Consider the following 16,371-nt stretch of genomic DNA (forward strand, 5'->3'; position numbering starts at 1 on the left):
TCTTTCAAAATAAGAGCCAGGCTAAACTGTCAATGACGTGCCTCATCAGTTGTTTATTTTCCTAGCATTTCCCTCAAGACAACTCCTATTTCTCCGCGACAAACCACTGACATCATTAGAAAACTATTACTATCACACCTTTAACTAAACGACATTACCAAATCACGGAGTTGCAGTACACAGAAGTCCCATATTTTTGTTAGACTACATTATGGATTATCAATTACAGTAAATTAACATGGGTTTACATAAGACTTACAGCACAGTGATTGCCAGTTCCAAACAACAGTACAATCAAATATATCTTTACACACAATTATCAATCGAAAGAGACACTTCATTTGACATTTATTGACAATTAATTTAATTAAAACATAAATTAAGCAATCATGTTAAACATTTCTGAGACCACAAAGCATAAAGATAGCTATATTATCACAAATATTTAACATGTATCTAGGTGTGACCCACAGTGACCCATTCTTCTTCTGATCTTCTCTATACAGTGTGATATATACGTACAAAATAAATACTTTTAAAAGTGTGGGGGGGGCATGGTCTCTGACTATTGTTAGATCTGGGAGATTTGAAAGGTGAAAATCACAATGGCTGTCCTGCCTTACATCCAAATTCGATAGAAACCCAAGACCACTGTGAGACAGGTGAACACTGAACCTAGAAAAGAAAAAAAGAATTGTTCAATCATTTGTCTACTTGTAAGTCAGTCATTTACTTCATATTTACTTCTGAACAGTTGAAAAATTCTGTTTCCTTCTAATTTAAGCATATACACTCAAAATAACACCTGTATTGTACTGAAAATGTTTTAAATGAATAATGCTTAATGTTAAAATTACAATAGTTAACATGTATTAACCCACTTAATATACTGTTTCTTCCCCACTGCAATAAAGATTATTTGACGGCCAAATACTGTGGTCTCTGATTCCACATAACAACAAGGCACAATGTCCCACCTGCAAGGTACTTTATAGTATCCAGTTTATGAGATTCTAACATGGTTTTCAAACCAGCCAATTCGGTGTCTATTTTCATGTTGGTCTGAGATAAATGACGATCTTGCTCTGCCGTCTGTAAAAAAGGAGAGCATTAAAAGACAAGACAGAAACATTAACGATAAAACAAAAGACCTAACGGATATTTAGAACATTTAGAATATTTTAAAAGCTTTTAGTACACTAAAGTATAATAAGTTTTGCACAACAGCGTTTTGTATAGGCTATCACGTTTATCTAAAAGAACACGTGTCACAACTGAACCATTGTTTTACCAGACTGTACATTATGTAGATAAACATGGATTTAAGATCGGAAGTGAATATGTACTGACGGTGTACTGCACATATACAAACCATTTCCATAATCTCAGTTCGCGTTTCTAGAAGCCTCTTCTCATTATCTACTTTCTGAAAATGATAAACAATGTTTTGTTTAGAAGATAAATAGAAATAGGAAGTCGTTATCTATTATTATCTACTCTGTAGAAATAGATCTCCAAACGCAAGTGTTCTCAAGCACTTACCAATTCTTTTGCACGACTTTTCTCCAAACTCAGGTCCATGATAGTGTCAGAGCGCATTTTATTCATGACGTCCTAAGGTGGTTGTGGAGAGACGCAGAGGAAAGCGTAAAATAAAAACATCTTGGATGAGGAAAAGGATGATTGAATGCTTCTAAATTAATTTTTCTACGATCAAACGTGGACATGATGTGATTTGAGTAAATCAGAATGACCACTTACAGCCAGTTGGACCTTGAACTGCAATAACTGGATCTTGAGTTTCTGGAATAAATGTTAAATATAAAAAAATCATATGAATCAGAAAAAACACAGAACATACAGCATACAGTCAATGTACACTCCTTTATTAGCTGGAGTGACTGATTTCTATTTAAATTATTATTATTGTGCTTTATATTTTTTATTCAGATTATTGATGTGACCATTTAATTGTCCAACTTGAACATATTCTATATTCACAGGTGCAACCTTTGAGAATCAGCTTCAGACAGCTGATAACCACACTTACCTCGTTCTCTGCCAGTAGAGTAGTGAACTCGCTCTTCTCAAGGATGATCATGTCCTTCTTCACGGCTGCTATTTGAGACATCACACGCTGCAACATGATCTCCTGCCAGACATTTGCAGAGAAGGTTAAAGACGAAAAACAACGTAGTTATGCAAAGCGAATTACTCATCTGGACACAGAGTAAGGACAAATATGTAAATGAGAACAATTGAAAATCTAGATGGCATGTCAGGTGCCTTTCTAGACTTTTCAGGTCTCACCCATCGGTGACTGAGTCATGAAAGAGTTTGTTATTTTACTTATAAGGCATCAAGGTAAATCCAAAAAATAAAACAATCAGTTCCTAGATTTATTTTATTGGCCTCCTCTGCCTACATTGCACCCTCAATCCCAGCGAGCTTAGACTGCCAAGGAGACACAATGTTCTCCGTTCAGTGGCCTTTACGGGAGTTGAGGCACAGCTTTTTGAGCGGTGGCGACGTCGTGCTTAGTCCTGTATTTACAGTAAAGGTACGAGAAACAAACCTCCTCCTACTGTCTCACCTGCTGCACTTTGGTGACCATGTCATTGTAGATGACGTCCATGTTCGACTTTGTCATCCTCAGCAGCACTTTAACTATCACCTCGGCTTGCTGAGTCGTGAAGCCTGTCCAACGACAAGTGTGTCTTCGTGAGGAAAATCAACAGCTTGTTTTTGACGAAGCAGAGGAATATTGTGACTTTTTTTTTCAGTGACAAATGAAAGCCGAACCATTTTCCTCAAAGAGTCGCACCACTGCATGGGTATCAAAAAACAGCTTCCCGCTTTCAGACCTCGGCACATCTGGTTTCAGATACTGGGGGGCTTTGATGGAGGTACTCAGCTCTGAAATCAATGATAGGAAGATGGAAGTGGAGATACAAGAAATTGAGCATTACCCAGACATCACAATTGTAGAAATATTACTTTTCACTTCATTTCTTTTTTGCACTGTATGCCACTGCATATTTGAACACTACCCATTTTTTTTTAATGTAAGTTCCATCTTGAAGATTTTTAATAAAGCAATGTAAACATCACATTTCTCAAATACACTGTAAGCATTGACATGACTAATAACACAAGGTGGTTTTAGGACAGATTTGACCCATTCAAAATACAAACCGCACATGTTGCGCACATAAAATGGATGATACATTTACTTAAACTTTTCTTTATATTATGGAGCCTCATATTTCTCAACCCTTACTTCACATTTAGGGTTTCATATTAGAAGAATAACATACTCCAGCACTTACTCACATGTTAAATAGTTGATGGCTGTGTAAGTGTTTTAAAAGTTGCATATTTTATATATTTTGTCACTGTTTTCTTGGTGCTGTGCCATTGTTCACATTGTACATCACGTATTGTACTGCTTTATTATGCCCATCACAACCACAATAACCATCGGGCTATGCGGTGGTGGGTGAGTACAGGTTGGACCCAAGTCACAAATGTCAACCTTTTAAAAAATTGTGAAGATAGTTCATTGATGAAGCATTTATATTTAAAAAAAACACAAGACTCAACCCCTCTGTGGTGGCAACACCGCCTCAAAATAAATGGAGGCCATGTGGCATATTATGTCAATAAAGTGTGGGGATGTGGGCAAAGGTGTTTACTGAAAACATTGCAGATTTAGCAACAGGCTCTGGCTTTAGGAGGATCTAGAAGACACTGAGTTGTTTACAAAGATGTTCTACTAAAGAAGTGTATAGTTGGTGCATTCAGCAGTTCCCATGGACGCGTTCATTGTATACATGGCAGCGGCGCAAGTGGAGGACTTTTATTTTGACACTCAAACAAGAGTTTACGAGTCAGGTCTTGACGGTCATAGCTTGTGTGGTTTGATGAGCGTTGTGTCGCGTGGGGGATTAGAAAAGGGCACGTAACTATCTATCGTTTACACGTACTAAGCTACATTACCCCATTCACGCACAGACTGGAGCTTTAACGTGAGAGTTGAAGAGACCAAACGAGTCCAGTTACCTCGTGCGGACATCTGTGTCACCGCGGACACACGCGTAACCTCCAGTGCAGCTCGCCCGCCTCTCCATAGCGACTTCTCCATGCTCCTCGGAGGTGGAAGGACGACGCAGCGGACACACGGGAGTTGGTTGACAGCCGACATGTTCGGGGACACGGTGGCCGTCACAAAGCTGCTGACTCGGTTTTGAGTGAAAGAGAGGTGGCACCGCTTTTCCGGGCGGTTAATACCCAGACGTTTGAGTCGCGAATGACACTGTTTACGCAGCATTGTCGAGGCTCGGTGTTACGCTGCAGAGCTGCACTTCCGTCTGTGAGAACCCCGGACATCGCACCGCCTCTCTGTCGTGGCTGGGGTGAAACTTTTCACCTAACTCGTTATTGCCGCCCCGCCATCCCCATCAGACCAGAGAGGGAGGCGCATGAAACCGTCCCACGTCCGGTCATAAGCACTTCAAAATAAAGCTCACGTGTGTCAGAAATGCGTTAGTTTGCAAATGAAACTGAAACCATTGTAAAAATGGCCTTTAATTATCTATGTATTTAGTGTTTTAACTGTAGACTTTTCAATTCTAACGTTGGTGAACATTAAATGTGTGCATCATATCAGAAAATAACAGTAACTTGAGTCTTCAATGTCTGTATAATTGCATTTGATTGTCAGTTTGTATTTCCTCATCACAGCATTATTATTCTGTTATCTCGCCATAATCAATTGTTTCTTCATAATAAGGTATGATAAGTGTGACCCACAGTTACAATATCCTGCAAGCCATATAAGCGTCAGAGACATCCGTAGAGCCTATTGTATTTGTATTGTATTAACCTTTTCCAAAGTAAAAAAGAAAACAATTGAGCAAAAACAATAGTAGAATGGGTAATTTAATGTCTTTTACAATCTGTACATTACTTGTTGCTTTGCATACATTTATTTGGTGCTTTACCAAGGTGCTAGACAGTCACATTAATGGAAACAGTGTCATATCAAAGTTAATACTTCTACAATGCATAACACATAGTCAGTTCTCTACTGCAAATATTATATACACACACAAGTAAAACTGAATCAAAAAACGTAATTGGAAGTGAATATTCTGTTATTACAGTATATCAACTACAAAGCATCAGCACCTATGTCTTCTCAATGGCAACAAGGAATAAAACACGACTTTGACTTTTTTGGGAAAGGAGAATGTACTGTACAGAACAATGGGAAATATAAGCTCCATTATGTTTTTACAAATAGCTAAAGTAATTAATAAGTATTTTAAACCAGATCTCACTGGACACCACGTTTTCTTTATTGTTACTTTGTTCAACAAAGACAGTTTAAGGTGTATAGCAGCATTAGATTCACCGCAATAAGTGGCAAACTAGTTTGCATCAAGATTTATTGCAGTGCATCTTTAAACAAATCTCATGCACTAGTTGATAATTTAGCAGTTATTACAAAATGTAATGCAATGAGTATGGAAAGAGAAAACTATACTGTCGTTATTTGTCAGTAATACTGAGCATTAGGGTTTGAAAGAAATACAATAAGTTGAGTATATTAAGGTTTAGCTCATGAGAAAAAGACAACACAGACAGATAAAGTGGCTGCCACCAAAACAACAGCAAACATCAATAAGAGCACAAAGATTTGACTGCGCTGGCATAGAGGCTGGCGTCCAGGCTGCTCCTCATCGACGGATAGCAGAGCCAGGGAGGCGCTGTCGGTGCTGCTGAGTGGGTCTGTGTACTGTGGCCCATGGGGCTCCACCATCCAGCGCATCACGTTGACCTTCATCTCCATGTCATCGATCATGTGCTCAATTTGGCCGATCTCCTGCTCCATGGTGCTGCGCTCCTGGCTCTCGAGCCCAGCAGGGAGGGTTGGGCTCTGAGCTCGGTTCAAGTCTGGCAGACTGAGGGCCCGGGCTGCCACCTCACTGCCGCCTCCTGCATTGGCAAAATGATTTTTTAAAATTCAGTTAAACATGATTTAACTGGTTCTAATGCAGCCTGCAACAGACCTGCAATACATTTTCACCCCATGACGGTTATAATGTTCAAGCACTTCTATTATTTTCCATGATTCACATCAGTGAGGGTAGGCTGACGCAGTGGCTCTCAACCTTTTTGCATTGCGACACACCACTTTGTTTCAACAGCTAGCACACATTTTGTGCATTCTGTGACTTTTTAATCTCTACCTGACCCAACGGAAAACACCCTATGAGAAACTCATATGCAGGCCCACCTCTAACAAACACTAAAAGCCAATTCTGGAGGTAAATAATATCACTTGTACAGGCGATATAAAGTGAAAGAAAAGTCTAAAATGTTTCATTCTTAATATGGTCTATTTTTTTCCCCACATATCTGGCGACCCCTTGAAATAGTCTTGTGACAGACACAAGTTGTGAACCACTGGGCTAAACAACAGACACATGTGTATAATGAGATATATCTACGTACATCCTCCAAAATGGCCATCTAATGGTTCGCTCAAATCGATTCATCCAAGACTGAACATTATAACCTTCATGACGGTAGTATTTATTGCACTTTATCAGACTGCATTTCTTTTTAAACAAAATTGTATCTGTCGTCACCAGTAGATTTCATAGGAATTGCTGCATGCTCAAAGATCCTCCACAAAATTCCTGACATCATGGTTTGATTTGCATAATTAGGATGAACATTTGGTATATCAGACTATTTACATATGTATATAAAGTGAAATACATATTTAAGAGATTTGTAAAAACAGATTTTTTTTATATCTCGTAATTGATACTGTTTAAACCATCCTGACCACTGAAGCATGGGGGGGAGAAATCACTACATTTCATTTAAACAAATGTCCATTTTGCTACTCATCATTTCAGTGAGTCCTATCCCCACAAATCATCTCTGAAATGATTTTGTATATTATGGTGTTGTATTACTTCCTAAATGTAGTCCCTGGTTAAATCGTGTTTTACTTGATGTGCTTCCCTTGACTAATCTACCCCCTGAAGTACTATTCACATATACAATGAGGTGTAGGGATATAATTCACCTTGTAGGCCAGTTTGCACCAGGCTATCAGTGTTGGCCAGAGAGAAGATTTCAGCCACGTTGAAAACTTTGCACATGTCACCATGGAGGAGCTCTAGGCTGGAGGAGAAGGCCACCCAGAGGAGCTCCATCTCCTTCCGCTGCCCCTCAGGCAGTCTCTTGTTTCGGAGATGTGAGGTCAGATGACTACAGATGGCCACGGACAACATTTGGGCCTTCTCTCGTGTTTGCCGCAACTCCTCCCGCAGCTGCAAGCTGTCTGTGCACCCACCGACACATGAGGCCAAGTGCCGGTAACATGCCACCACCTGTGTGGCGAAAATAAAAACAAAGATTTAATTGTGCCAATTGATATGCAAGCCTTGGGTGAAATTAGGGGAACCTGAAGCTGTGCGCTATAGCAACAAACACACCTCTGTAGTTGCTTGCAGTTAAAAGGGTTTCATAGTGTCCTTGCTGCATATCTCAGAGAAGCGATTACTTCCAGGTAACAACTCAGACCTGACTGTCTGATACACAGGCTTTGGAGGGAAGAATCTGTGTCTTCCTCCTGGAACAAAGTTTATAACAGCAACGGCCAAAGTGCTTGGTATCAATAAGCGCCCCAGCTGTGCACATCAGCCGACCCAGTAGAACACTAGCTGTCCTCTAGTGAACACATTCATTTTGTTAATACGTTTGAAATATGCCCAATGTTTAAAAAGACAAATGGTGAAAAAATAAATACTGGCCTTTTGATTGGTAGGAAACATTTTTTATAAATATACATTGGTTATCTGAAGTGGCTTGTAACAATAACTTTGTAAATTTTTTTCGCTTTTATGATTTAGATCATATCCTAATACTATGCTTTATTAATAGGCATTAGCTTAGCCATGGAGGATTAGCAGGAGGAGTTTCAATGAAAAATATCACAATTAATCTCCTTATCATCGATCTATTTCTAGATAAGCCAAAACAACCTTGTGCAGCGTGGAGAGATGAAAGAATACAATGTTAACCACATATGCTGTATTAATTTGCATTTACACACAGTATTTGTGCATAACTTAACCGTGGTACTCTCCCACTAGTTCATTTAAAATGCTTACTGTAAGCTCCAAGTACAAAAAATACATCAACTGCATATCAAGCAAATATTCAGTGTGCAGCTAAAATTCGGATTGTAGACGACCAAATATTTTTCTCATGGTGCAAACAATATTAATACTACTACATCCCATAAACAGCTATAATATTATAGTAAATTATAGTTAAAACAACTGCATGCATGTCAACAAATTAAATGCCAGGCATGGCCATGGCATTATCCAACAAAGACATTGAAACGGTCACAAAGATGCAGTGGACCAAGACATTCTTTTGAGTGAGAGTGCTTTTTTAGCCACAGGGGGGAACAAAGGATGGTTGGCTCTCTTGTGTAAGTTTAGTCAGTGAAATATAAACAATAGTTACGATAGAATTGCTGATGACAAACATAGCAACTTTTTTAAAATCATAAAATGCTGTGTAAAAAAATACTCCTCATAGGTGTTTGACATTTCTTCTGCTTGTTCAATTGTAAAATACAACAGACTATAATAAATGCAATATGTCAGAATTACACCACAACATTTCCTTTACAGTTGTGGCATAAATAAGACGTTTAAAACTTGAAGCAGCTTACCTTAATCAAAGAATCCACCAGAGCCTTTCCGTCAGCCAAAGCCTCGTCTGTGCAATCATCGCCCACTTTGTTATTTACAAGTGGCATGAGGATGACTTGTCCAGAGTCTCAGACTCTGCCACAGCAGGCAAGATTTTGGCCCAGCTGCCCGTCACTTCTCTGGCTGCCCCAGCTCCTCTTCCTCTCCTGGAAGATTCTTCATTCAGTGGCTGAGGGTTGAGACGGACTCGGTCCCAGAGCTGCACGATGCATTGCAAAATTCCACTCCAATGACTAAATTGCAATTACGGGTGCGACACATGCTTTGGTGGATAAAATAGAAGAAAAAAAAATCTCACAAAGAGCAAGAAGTGGGAAAGTCTAAGTAATGAGAAAGAAAAAACAAAACAAAACAAAAAAGTGTAATTAACTGATGCAACTCCTCAGCAAAGTGCTAATCCTGTGATTGACCCCTTTGCACTGACGCAGGCCAAGACGAACAGCTAATCTCATTAACTATCACTGAGACCAGAGAGCTAGAAGAGCAGCTGGCCGTCTGTCCCTCAATGGCCCTTTCACTAACTGAGAGGAGGCTGCACTCCGTTACCTCATTCACTCAACTGTAAAGGTACAACAGGACACATTTTTTATTAGCATGATGTATGCATGAAATATTAGCCATGTTTCTCATATTGCCACTAAGATCCCTTCATTCTTAACTGAGTGCAAAGATAGAGCAATAAGGAAATTAAATATTGATGCACTTAAGAAATTGAACATTGTGTATGGTTTCTTTGTCCCATCAGGGTCTTTTGTTGTTTACTTTTCCTCAGGCTCTAGGTAATGGATGGCCTCGTTTGACACAAGGTTCAAAGCATGAATTCCCTGGCGTGACAGCTCTATAGAAGTGTGCATGGGCTTCTATGGGTATACAGCACGCAAGAAATCTAATGTATGCATGTGCCCATGAAATGACACACATCAAGCTTTCATTTGACTTTGAAAAATTAGGATTTCATACTGTTAATTATTAAAATCAATGACTTCACACTGAAGTTCAAGCAATTTAATTTGAATTAAAAATTTTACAAAAAAAATCCCATCATTAGAAAGACACTACACCTGAATAAAATAAATGGGTCACACTTGCGGTTTCATTTCCAGGTACCCTAAAACTGTCCATGTTTAATCCCTCTCTGTTGAGTGGTGTGCAGTCTTGGACATTTTCCTGAGCGGTCGCCCAGGTGTGCCCTTTCGTGGAGAAGTCACCGCTTCCTTGATGTTGGCAAGCAAGCCTCGCTTGAATTTGGGCTTCACAGGAGACTTCTGGGAGAGCGTGGCAAGTTCTGCCTTCAGTGAGGTAATCTCCTGGTCCTTTTCAACGTTCTGCTGTAGGATGTCGTCCATAGATTTTGTCTTGTGAGAGAGAAAAAAAGAAAAAAAAAAAGAAAAAAAAAGTGTTTTCATACAGAAGAGGTCATCATGTTTGGATCCAGTCAAAGTGCATTATTTATTAAAGCCATTACAAGTAGGATTTGTCACACTTTGTATTATCTCACCTGATCGTCACCCTTCCTCTGTAAAACCTCCACATCAGCCGATTTCTCCAGGAAGCCATCTCCGACCTTCTGAAGCGTTTCACTAAGCTCCATCAGCCTCTTCTCTAATGACAAAATCAACTGGACCGAACATTAAATGTAAAACTCGCAGAACCAGTCTCAGTTTAATTCAATTACAGAATCCAAATGTTGCCCTTGATACCTGTTGTTTATCCTCGCACATCTTCTCTATGGCACATTTTTCTTTGTACAGCAGTTTGCAGCGATCTTCCGCTGTGGGGAGGAAATGAGCCGAGTGACATGTATTGCCCTTATAACAAAAGCTGGTGCGCTCAATGAAACAAGACAGAGGAGAATATACAAATACCGAATAAAAAAAATATTAAAAAAAAAAAAAAATCATCCATCTTAAACTTTCATGATGTACTTCTCTTGAACCACTCCAATTTAAAACAAAGTTGTCTATATTTAACCGAGAGGACATTTCCTGAAAGAGGAAGGAGCCGAGCGGAGTGTATGAATAGGCCGTATGATTACCTCTTGCTTCTGTCACTTTGGATGGTTGAGTCTGGCACGACTGGTCCAGTGTTGGAACGGCACACAATCCCCGTCCAGTACTGGACGTCAACGTGTCCAACTCTGAGATTTTACGCGCCAGGGTCTACATACAGTTGGTGACAGACAGATGTCAAGTTTTGATGACAAACCAAAAATCTGACCGCTGGTTTGGTAGCTTAACAATATCAGATTACTGCAAATCCAATTTGGCTATTCACAATTCAATATATAGTAGTTGGGATTTGAGCAATGTATTATTGTAGTACATTTGAGTAGGAAATAACAAAACCCAGTCAAACTTTTTCTTTTAAACAGCTGATCAAATGACATACCTCCACTTTCTCCTGTACAGCAATGAACTCCTCAAGAGGTACATAGTCATCCTCCAGATTGTTCATAGCACACTGGTAGGCATGCTCTTTGATAGCATCCTTGTACATCTCAAAAGTGTTCTCCAGCTTTTCTTGGTAGCTCTCCTTCTGCTCCTCTATCTGTCGACTAAACGGTCAAAGTAAACCTCATTTAGATGTTTTAACAAAGGGTTAGTGAGGGGTGTTGTTCCTGACCCCTCACCTCGGTTGCACACAGATCTGCATGACTAGCCTTCTCTTACCAAGTAAAAAGTAACCTACATGCGGAGCTCTTCACTCTCCATGAGCTGTTGTAACATGGCATCTCCCATTTCCTTCCGAATCTCCATCTCCTGAACCAGGTTTCTTCTTCGCTCAGCCAGGAGTTTGGTTCGCAGGCTTTCAATCATATTCACAAACTCCTAGGAGACCAAAAGCAAAACATTAATGAGATAAGCTTGGTCTGCACAGTGCATCTTAGAATGAGTGGTGAAATATTCAGAAACTGATGTATTTATCAAAGCATTAAGAATCTACAGACGATAGTATTTGGGCACAGCAGCACTTTGAACTAATGCTAACGTCAGTGACGATGCCAACATGCAATCCCTTTCTTAGTTCAGCGTGTTAGCTCGCTAATGTTTGCCAATTAGCACTAAACATGGCATAAAGCTGATGTGGATGGGAATGTCAGTTTATTAGGCTGATGACTGAGCTAGACGGAAAAATAAATTACAATTTATCAAGGAATCACTAAAGTCATGAAGATTCATCCTCTGGGCACAATGAATGTCGGCACAAAGCAGAACTAGTTCAGAAATTTCCCTAAAAGCTAAAAATGTGAACTTCAGGGCTTCCTACATTCAGTAGGCGTTATCTTCCAGGGGACCATGAATGTCTGCACAAACCCCCCAAAGAAGGTATTTATATAAACACAAAAGTAGATTTCTAAAATAAAAAGGGCTTTCTGACCTGAAAACATGAAGGCAAACTACCGCAATGTGCAAAAACCTGTTGGACACCAGTTGGGGTATACCCACCCAAGTAAAATACATGGGGCCGATTCTCATCCCAAAAATACAACAACTGGTACATTTTTAGGACTGTGGCATGGAGCAGCAGTTTTACATTCTGTGGCAGCAAAGACATGTTCGCCTCGTCTTCCTCATCCAGCAGCTCCTCCTCAGACAGGTAGCTCTCCAGGGGCTGGCTGTCAATCACCCCATTACTCAGAGGCTTGCCGTCATGGCCGACCAAACAGGGAACCAGAGACTCCAGAGGCTTGTCTGGGATCACCTGCATCACCTACAGACCGCACAGGGATGATCAGTAGCTTTTTTTTCAAGGTCCTGCTCACTGCGACCAACACACACACACACACACACACAACTAACCTGTTTAGCAACAGCAGAGAATTTCATAACATGGAGAGTCTCATCGTAGGTGGAAGCACACTGGTTGATGTTGACGATCATCGACGCTCTTCCTTTGCCACAGAAAACTGCCTGGAAGAGCTTAGTCAACTTACTCTCTCTGAAGGGAATGTAGCTGCTCTTCATTCTGGCAAAGAACACAGAAGAACACCACAAAATGGAGGACTTTAACAATGCAAAGACATCCACACTCTTTAGAGTCGCCGCTGCCTTGCTTCACTTGTATTTGTACCGGTCAGTCTGATTGTTGCGGAGGGCAGTGATGCACTTCCCCAGAATGAGCAGGGAGGTGTTGATGTTCCCTGCCTCCCTCAGCCTCTCGCCGAACGTCTTGGTTTTGTTGCATCGCTCTGAGCCGGCCAGGTCACACAAAGAAAACCTGAGTAACACAAATAGTTATTTTATGCATTATAGGTCCTTTCATGGTGCTGGAGAGACCACAAACGTTCAATATGGTCCAATAACTGAATACAATTCTCTTTCACGGTCATGTCTGGTGTTTATTCAAACCTCTTTGGATGCATTTTAGGTGGTTAAATTGTCTGCTGTCTTGTTCAGTTTCTCTTTACTGTATGCCCTTTTTTATTATCATTACAGTCACCACTTGCTCACAGCTTCTTTAACGAATGCAGCCACACAAAACAAAACCACATAAGCATTGCTTGAATATCCATGACATCTCTGGCAGATACATACTCGGAGATCCTTTCAACTCTACTGCCATCGATCTTCAGTAACTTCATGGTAAATATGCTGTGGCTGTAAGGAAAACTGGGTTGAGTTTTGAGAACAGAAAAATGGCACCAAGCACAGACACGATGAAACAAAAAGTGTGCCTTCTGCTCGACGACTGGTTCATCTTTGTGGCTGCAGCACTTCGGTTTCTGTTTCCAAACTGGAGCAGTTTGGAGGCTTCACCCAGGGTCTGGATGTTAATCCACCTGAGATCTGAAATCATTTAAATTCAGTTTTAAGCCTCGAGCAACGTGAAGACTACTCGCGTTTATTTCTAACAACTCGAGAACACCTGATGAAGCCCCGCTCACCTTTAACGTAAGCATTTCCAGCACCATCGTCGCACACTCGAAGAGCAGCACGTCTCTTGGACTTTGAGCACAAAGGGGGTTGAAGCAAATCGTACACACACTCATTGTAGATTTCAAAGAATGCAACCCATAAGGCAAACTGGCTGCTGCCTGCTTCTGTTGGGTCGCTTGCAAACACTAAAAAAGGGAGATGAATAGAGAGAGCGTGAAATAGAAACATTTAAGGATCATGCATAATGACATTTTGAGCACTCTCATTTGAGTCCACGCTGGGACAACTTCAAGCTTAAGCCGTTTTTTACAATGCAAGACAAACCGGTCTGAGCGTAGGACAAAGGGGAGGAAGAGAAACGGGTGGAGGGAGAAGACAAGGACTCTAAACCACCACTGGCTCGGAGAGGATCACAGTCCTGCATGGGAACAAAGAGATGGAGCATTGTAGTCTTATAAATTATAAAAAGTAGCAATATTTCTGAGGATGCCTGAAAAATAAAAAACTTAAGTTGGCAAGACTTTTCACCCTCACATCTTTGACTGAAGCAAAAATGGCAGCTTTAGCAATTCTCTCCTGCTTGACTTGGTCCAGATCCAAATACTGTGCATCATTCCTGAGGTAGGGCTTCCGGTCCATCCCATCATACAGATGGCCCCCGACGTAGTGGAAGGTGGCGTCCAGCACACGAGGTAGTATGCCGGGCTCTTTTGGAGTCCCTAAAACATTTCACAACATACTTAAGACCGGCCGAGCCACTTCTACGCTCATTTGGATGCTGTTGAGCTTCCATCTTTACCTTGGATTGTGTAGGTTTTCCCTGCGTTGGTTACACCATAGCTAAATATCAGCGCATTCTTTCCATCCAAGAAATCAGACATTTGGCTTTTGACAGTGTCCTCGAAAAGCTCCGACTGGGTCATCTCTTGACCAAAAATCTAAAATCCAACAGAAAGACAGTTGGTGTAAAAACTAAAAGCACAAAGCTCACCCACAGTATATTTCAGACAGATATGCGAGCAGTACAACAATTTCCAATATTGCAGACCTGCGAGAAGGAGAATTTGTGGAGCGACATGCCGATGCCCTTCTCACTGCTCTTCATGGTGGCAGAACCCTTTGGTGCTTTCAGTGTCACCGTCTGGTTGTTTTCAATCACGACACAACCCTGGGGAGAAACCAGTTCATAAGGTTGCATCTAAACGATGGCTTGTGTGTGTGTGTGCGGCGTGCGCCGCTCATAGGAGGCGTGTACCTGATCCTCCCCGTCAGAGAGTTCCTCTTTGGAGAAGGGCCTGACTCTGAGGTACACTCTCATGGTCTGCGGCTCAGCACCAGCCAGCAGCTCAGTCTAAAACACAAAGAAGGCTAACCAGACGGGAAACTAAACCGCAGTGCAGTGGAGCAGAGGCATAGGGCGTATTCAAGTCCTTCTGGCCCAGGGACAGGCATCCTGACAGGTCAGCGATGCTACAATTCATGGGAGTACAACATGAAACAGAAGCTGAGCTGTGGTACTGTTCGATTCAAACAAAAACTAAAAAACATTACCTGCTGGGGTGAAGTCAAGTCCATGTCAACCTGCTGCATATTGATGCTGTCCTCATCCATCAAATTAGCTGTACTCATCTTGATGCAAGGAAGCACCAACACGTCTGTTGATTAATGTACTATTTCACTTACGTGCACGACACCAAGTCGTGAACAACGGAGATCCTACAGCCCCCTGACTGAAAGAGATGTTGGACTTAAGAATGATGTATTTCACCTACATGAATGTCTGATGGCATTCCCCCACTGAGCATCCAGGAGGTGGTAATTTGCTTTAATTGAAAGCAGGTGTCAAGTCAAGCAAATCAGCAGGACTGACCAACCAGCTCAGACCTCTACTCGGGCTTTACCGGGCTGAGTTCAACAGAAATGTATAAAATCATTGCCTCAGGATCAATCTCTGAATGTTCATAGTTCTAGTACAACTAAAAAGGAAATGTTTTATTCATATACCAAAATATTACCAAGACTCGTTTTCCCAGAATGCTCGAGACATTTTGGAAAGGGGGTTCAGAAAGCCAGACTAACACTTCTACGCAGAAACACATTCTTACTCAGTTGAGTTTCTAAGCAATAAAACACATCCTTGTTCAAAATGCCGTTTTTAATGGAGGCTATTTTTGACTGGTCACCTGCAGGCAAAGCACAGGTGTAGACGATGAAATGAATGTTGGCTGGATTCCACTTTGATTTCGGGCGGTATCCCGCACACATGGCCGAGTGTCACTCTTGATCACATCAAGGCATCGTTAGTGTTATTAGTAATACCTGTGCTGTACCATCTACTACAAATCCAGCTCTGCTGTGAGAAAAGACCATTCCAGACTCACTACATCTCATCTTCAGCAGTGCAAAGCATCTTTGGTCTAAAGAAAAGTGTCATACACAGCGCTGTGGCATCAAGGTCTGATTTAATATAGAATATATACAATTCAGTTTATGATCATAATTATATATTTTTTAAACAGTGTATAGAGGAGTGTCCGTCCTATATTTTTTTTTAATGGATGCTCATTTTAAATATATTTTATTTTTAACTCACGTACGGAGAGAAAAAAAAAAAACAGTTTAGCTGCAAGAAAGCAAATATACATCAAAAGAATGCAGTGCGAATATAATACGCATCTATGTTG

At 40.9% G+C, this 16,371-nt stretch overlaps 3 protein-coding genes across 3 annotated transcripts; all 3 read right to left on the bottom strand.

The window, feature by feature from the left end:
- Positions 1-33: 33 nt before the first annotated feature.
- mcur1 (mitochondrial calcium uniporter regulator 1) lies at positions 34-4,487 on the bottom strand. Its single transcript, XM_034560640.1, has 9 exons — positions 4,063-4,487; positions 2,803-2,916; positions 2,594-2,697; positions 2,051-2,152; positions 1,762-1,803; positions 1,543-1,614; positions 1,373-1,426; positions 978-1,092; positions 34-675 (listed from the first exon to the last, which is right to left on the bottom strand). Exons 1-9 carry the CDS (start codon positions 4,328-4,330, stop codon positions 620-622), a joined length of 927 nt encoding a protein of 308 aa, XP_034416531.1. The 5' UTR covers positions 4,331-4,487; the 3' UTR covers positions 34-619.
- Positions 4,488-5,623: 1,136 nt separating this feature from the next.
- Positions 5,624-8,857, bottom strand: rgs9bp (regulator of G protein signaling 9 binding protein). Its single transcript, XM_034560744.1, has 3 exons — positions 8,771-8,857; positions 7,106-7,412; positions 5,624-6,000 (listed from the first exon to the last, which is right to left on the bottom strand). Exons 1-3 carry the CDS (start codon positions 8,855-8,857, stop codon positions 5,624-5,626), a joined length of 771 nt encoding a protein of 256 aa, XP_034416635.1.
- A 1,004-nt stretch (positions 8,858-9,861) lies between these two features.
- On the bottom strand, positions 9,862-15,410 carry zgc:56231 (uncharacterized protein LOC406257 homolog). Its single transcript, XM_034560404.1, has 18 exons — positions 15,239-15,410; positions 14,943-15,038; positions 14,736-14,855; positions 14,487-14,625; positions 14,222-14,406; positions 14,012-14,105; positions 13,696-13,872; positions 13,486-13,597; positions 13,346-13,408; positions 12,882-13,028; positions 12,611-12,776; positions 12,345-12,521; positions 11,499-11,638; positions 11,199-11,364; positions 10,846-10,969; positions 10,511-10,581; positions 10,309-10,428; positions 9,862-10,165 (listed from the first exon to the last, which is right to left on the bottom strand). The coding sequence occupies exons 1-18, from the start codon at positions 15,314-15,316 to the stop codon at positions 9,935-9,937; spliced, it is 2,406 nt and encodes an 801-aa protein (XP_034416295.1). The 5' UTR covers positions 15,317-15,410; the 3' UTR covers positions 9,862-9,934.
- Positions 15,411-16,371: the final 961 nt, after the last annotated feature.

This window comes from Cyclopterus lumpus, chromosome 20, assembly GCF_009769545.1.
Source record: "Cyclopterus lumpus isolate fCycLum1 chromosome 20, fCycLum1.pri, whole genome shotgun sequence".
Taxonomy (NCBI): Eukaryota; Metazoa; Chordata; class Actinopteri; order Perciformes; family Cyclopteridae; genus Cyclopterus; species Cyclopterus lumpus.

What these genes read in the sequence shown, in the direction of transcription:
- zgc:56231 (XM_034560404.1), bottom strand. Translation starts at nt 15,316, where the DNA reads ATGAGTACAGCTAATTTGATGGATGAGGACAGCATCAATATGCAGCAG. An exon ending in ACTTGACTTCACCCCAGCAG is followed by an intron (nt 15,039 to 15,238) that starts GTAATGTTTTTT and finishes TTTGTGTTTTAG; the next exon opens with ACTGAGCTGCTGGCTGGTGC. An exon ending in CAAAGTGACAGAAGCAAGAG is followed by an intron (nt 10,582 to 10,845) that starts GTAATCATACGG and finishes TCCTCCCCACAG; the next exon opens with CGGAAGATCGCTGCAAACTG.
- mcur1 (XM_034560640.1), bottom strand. Translation starts at nt 4,330, where the DNA reads ATGCTGCGTAAACAGTGTCATTCGCGACTCAAACGTCTGGGTATTAAC. An exon ending in CTCTACTGGCAGAGAACGAG is followed by an intron (nt 1,804 to 2,050) that starts GTAAGTGTGGTT and finishes CATTTATTCCAG; the next exon opens with AAACTCAAGATCCAGTTATT. An exon ending in AAAGTCGTGCAAAAGAATTG is followed by an intron (nt 1,427 to 1,542) that starts GTAAGTGCTTGA and finishes TATCATTTTCAG; the next exon opens with AAAGTAGATAATGAGAAGAG.
- rgs9bp (XM_034560744.1), bottom strand. Translation starts at nt 8,857, where the DNA reads ATGCCACTTGTAAATAACAAAGTGGGCGATGATTGCACAGACGAGGCT. An exon ending in TGGTGGATTCTTTGATTAAG is followed by an intron (nt 7,413 to 8,770) that starts GTAAGCTGCTTC and finishes TTCGCCACACAG; the next exon opens with GTGGTGGCATGTTACCGGCA. An exon ending in GGTGCAAACTGGCCTACAAG is followed by an intron (nt 6,001 to 7,105) that starts GTGAATTATATC and finishes TTGCCAATGCAG; the next exon opens with GAGGCGGCAGTGAGGTGGCA.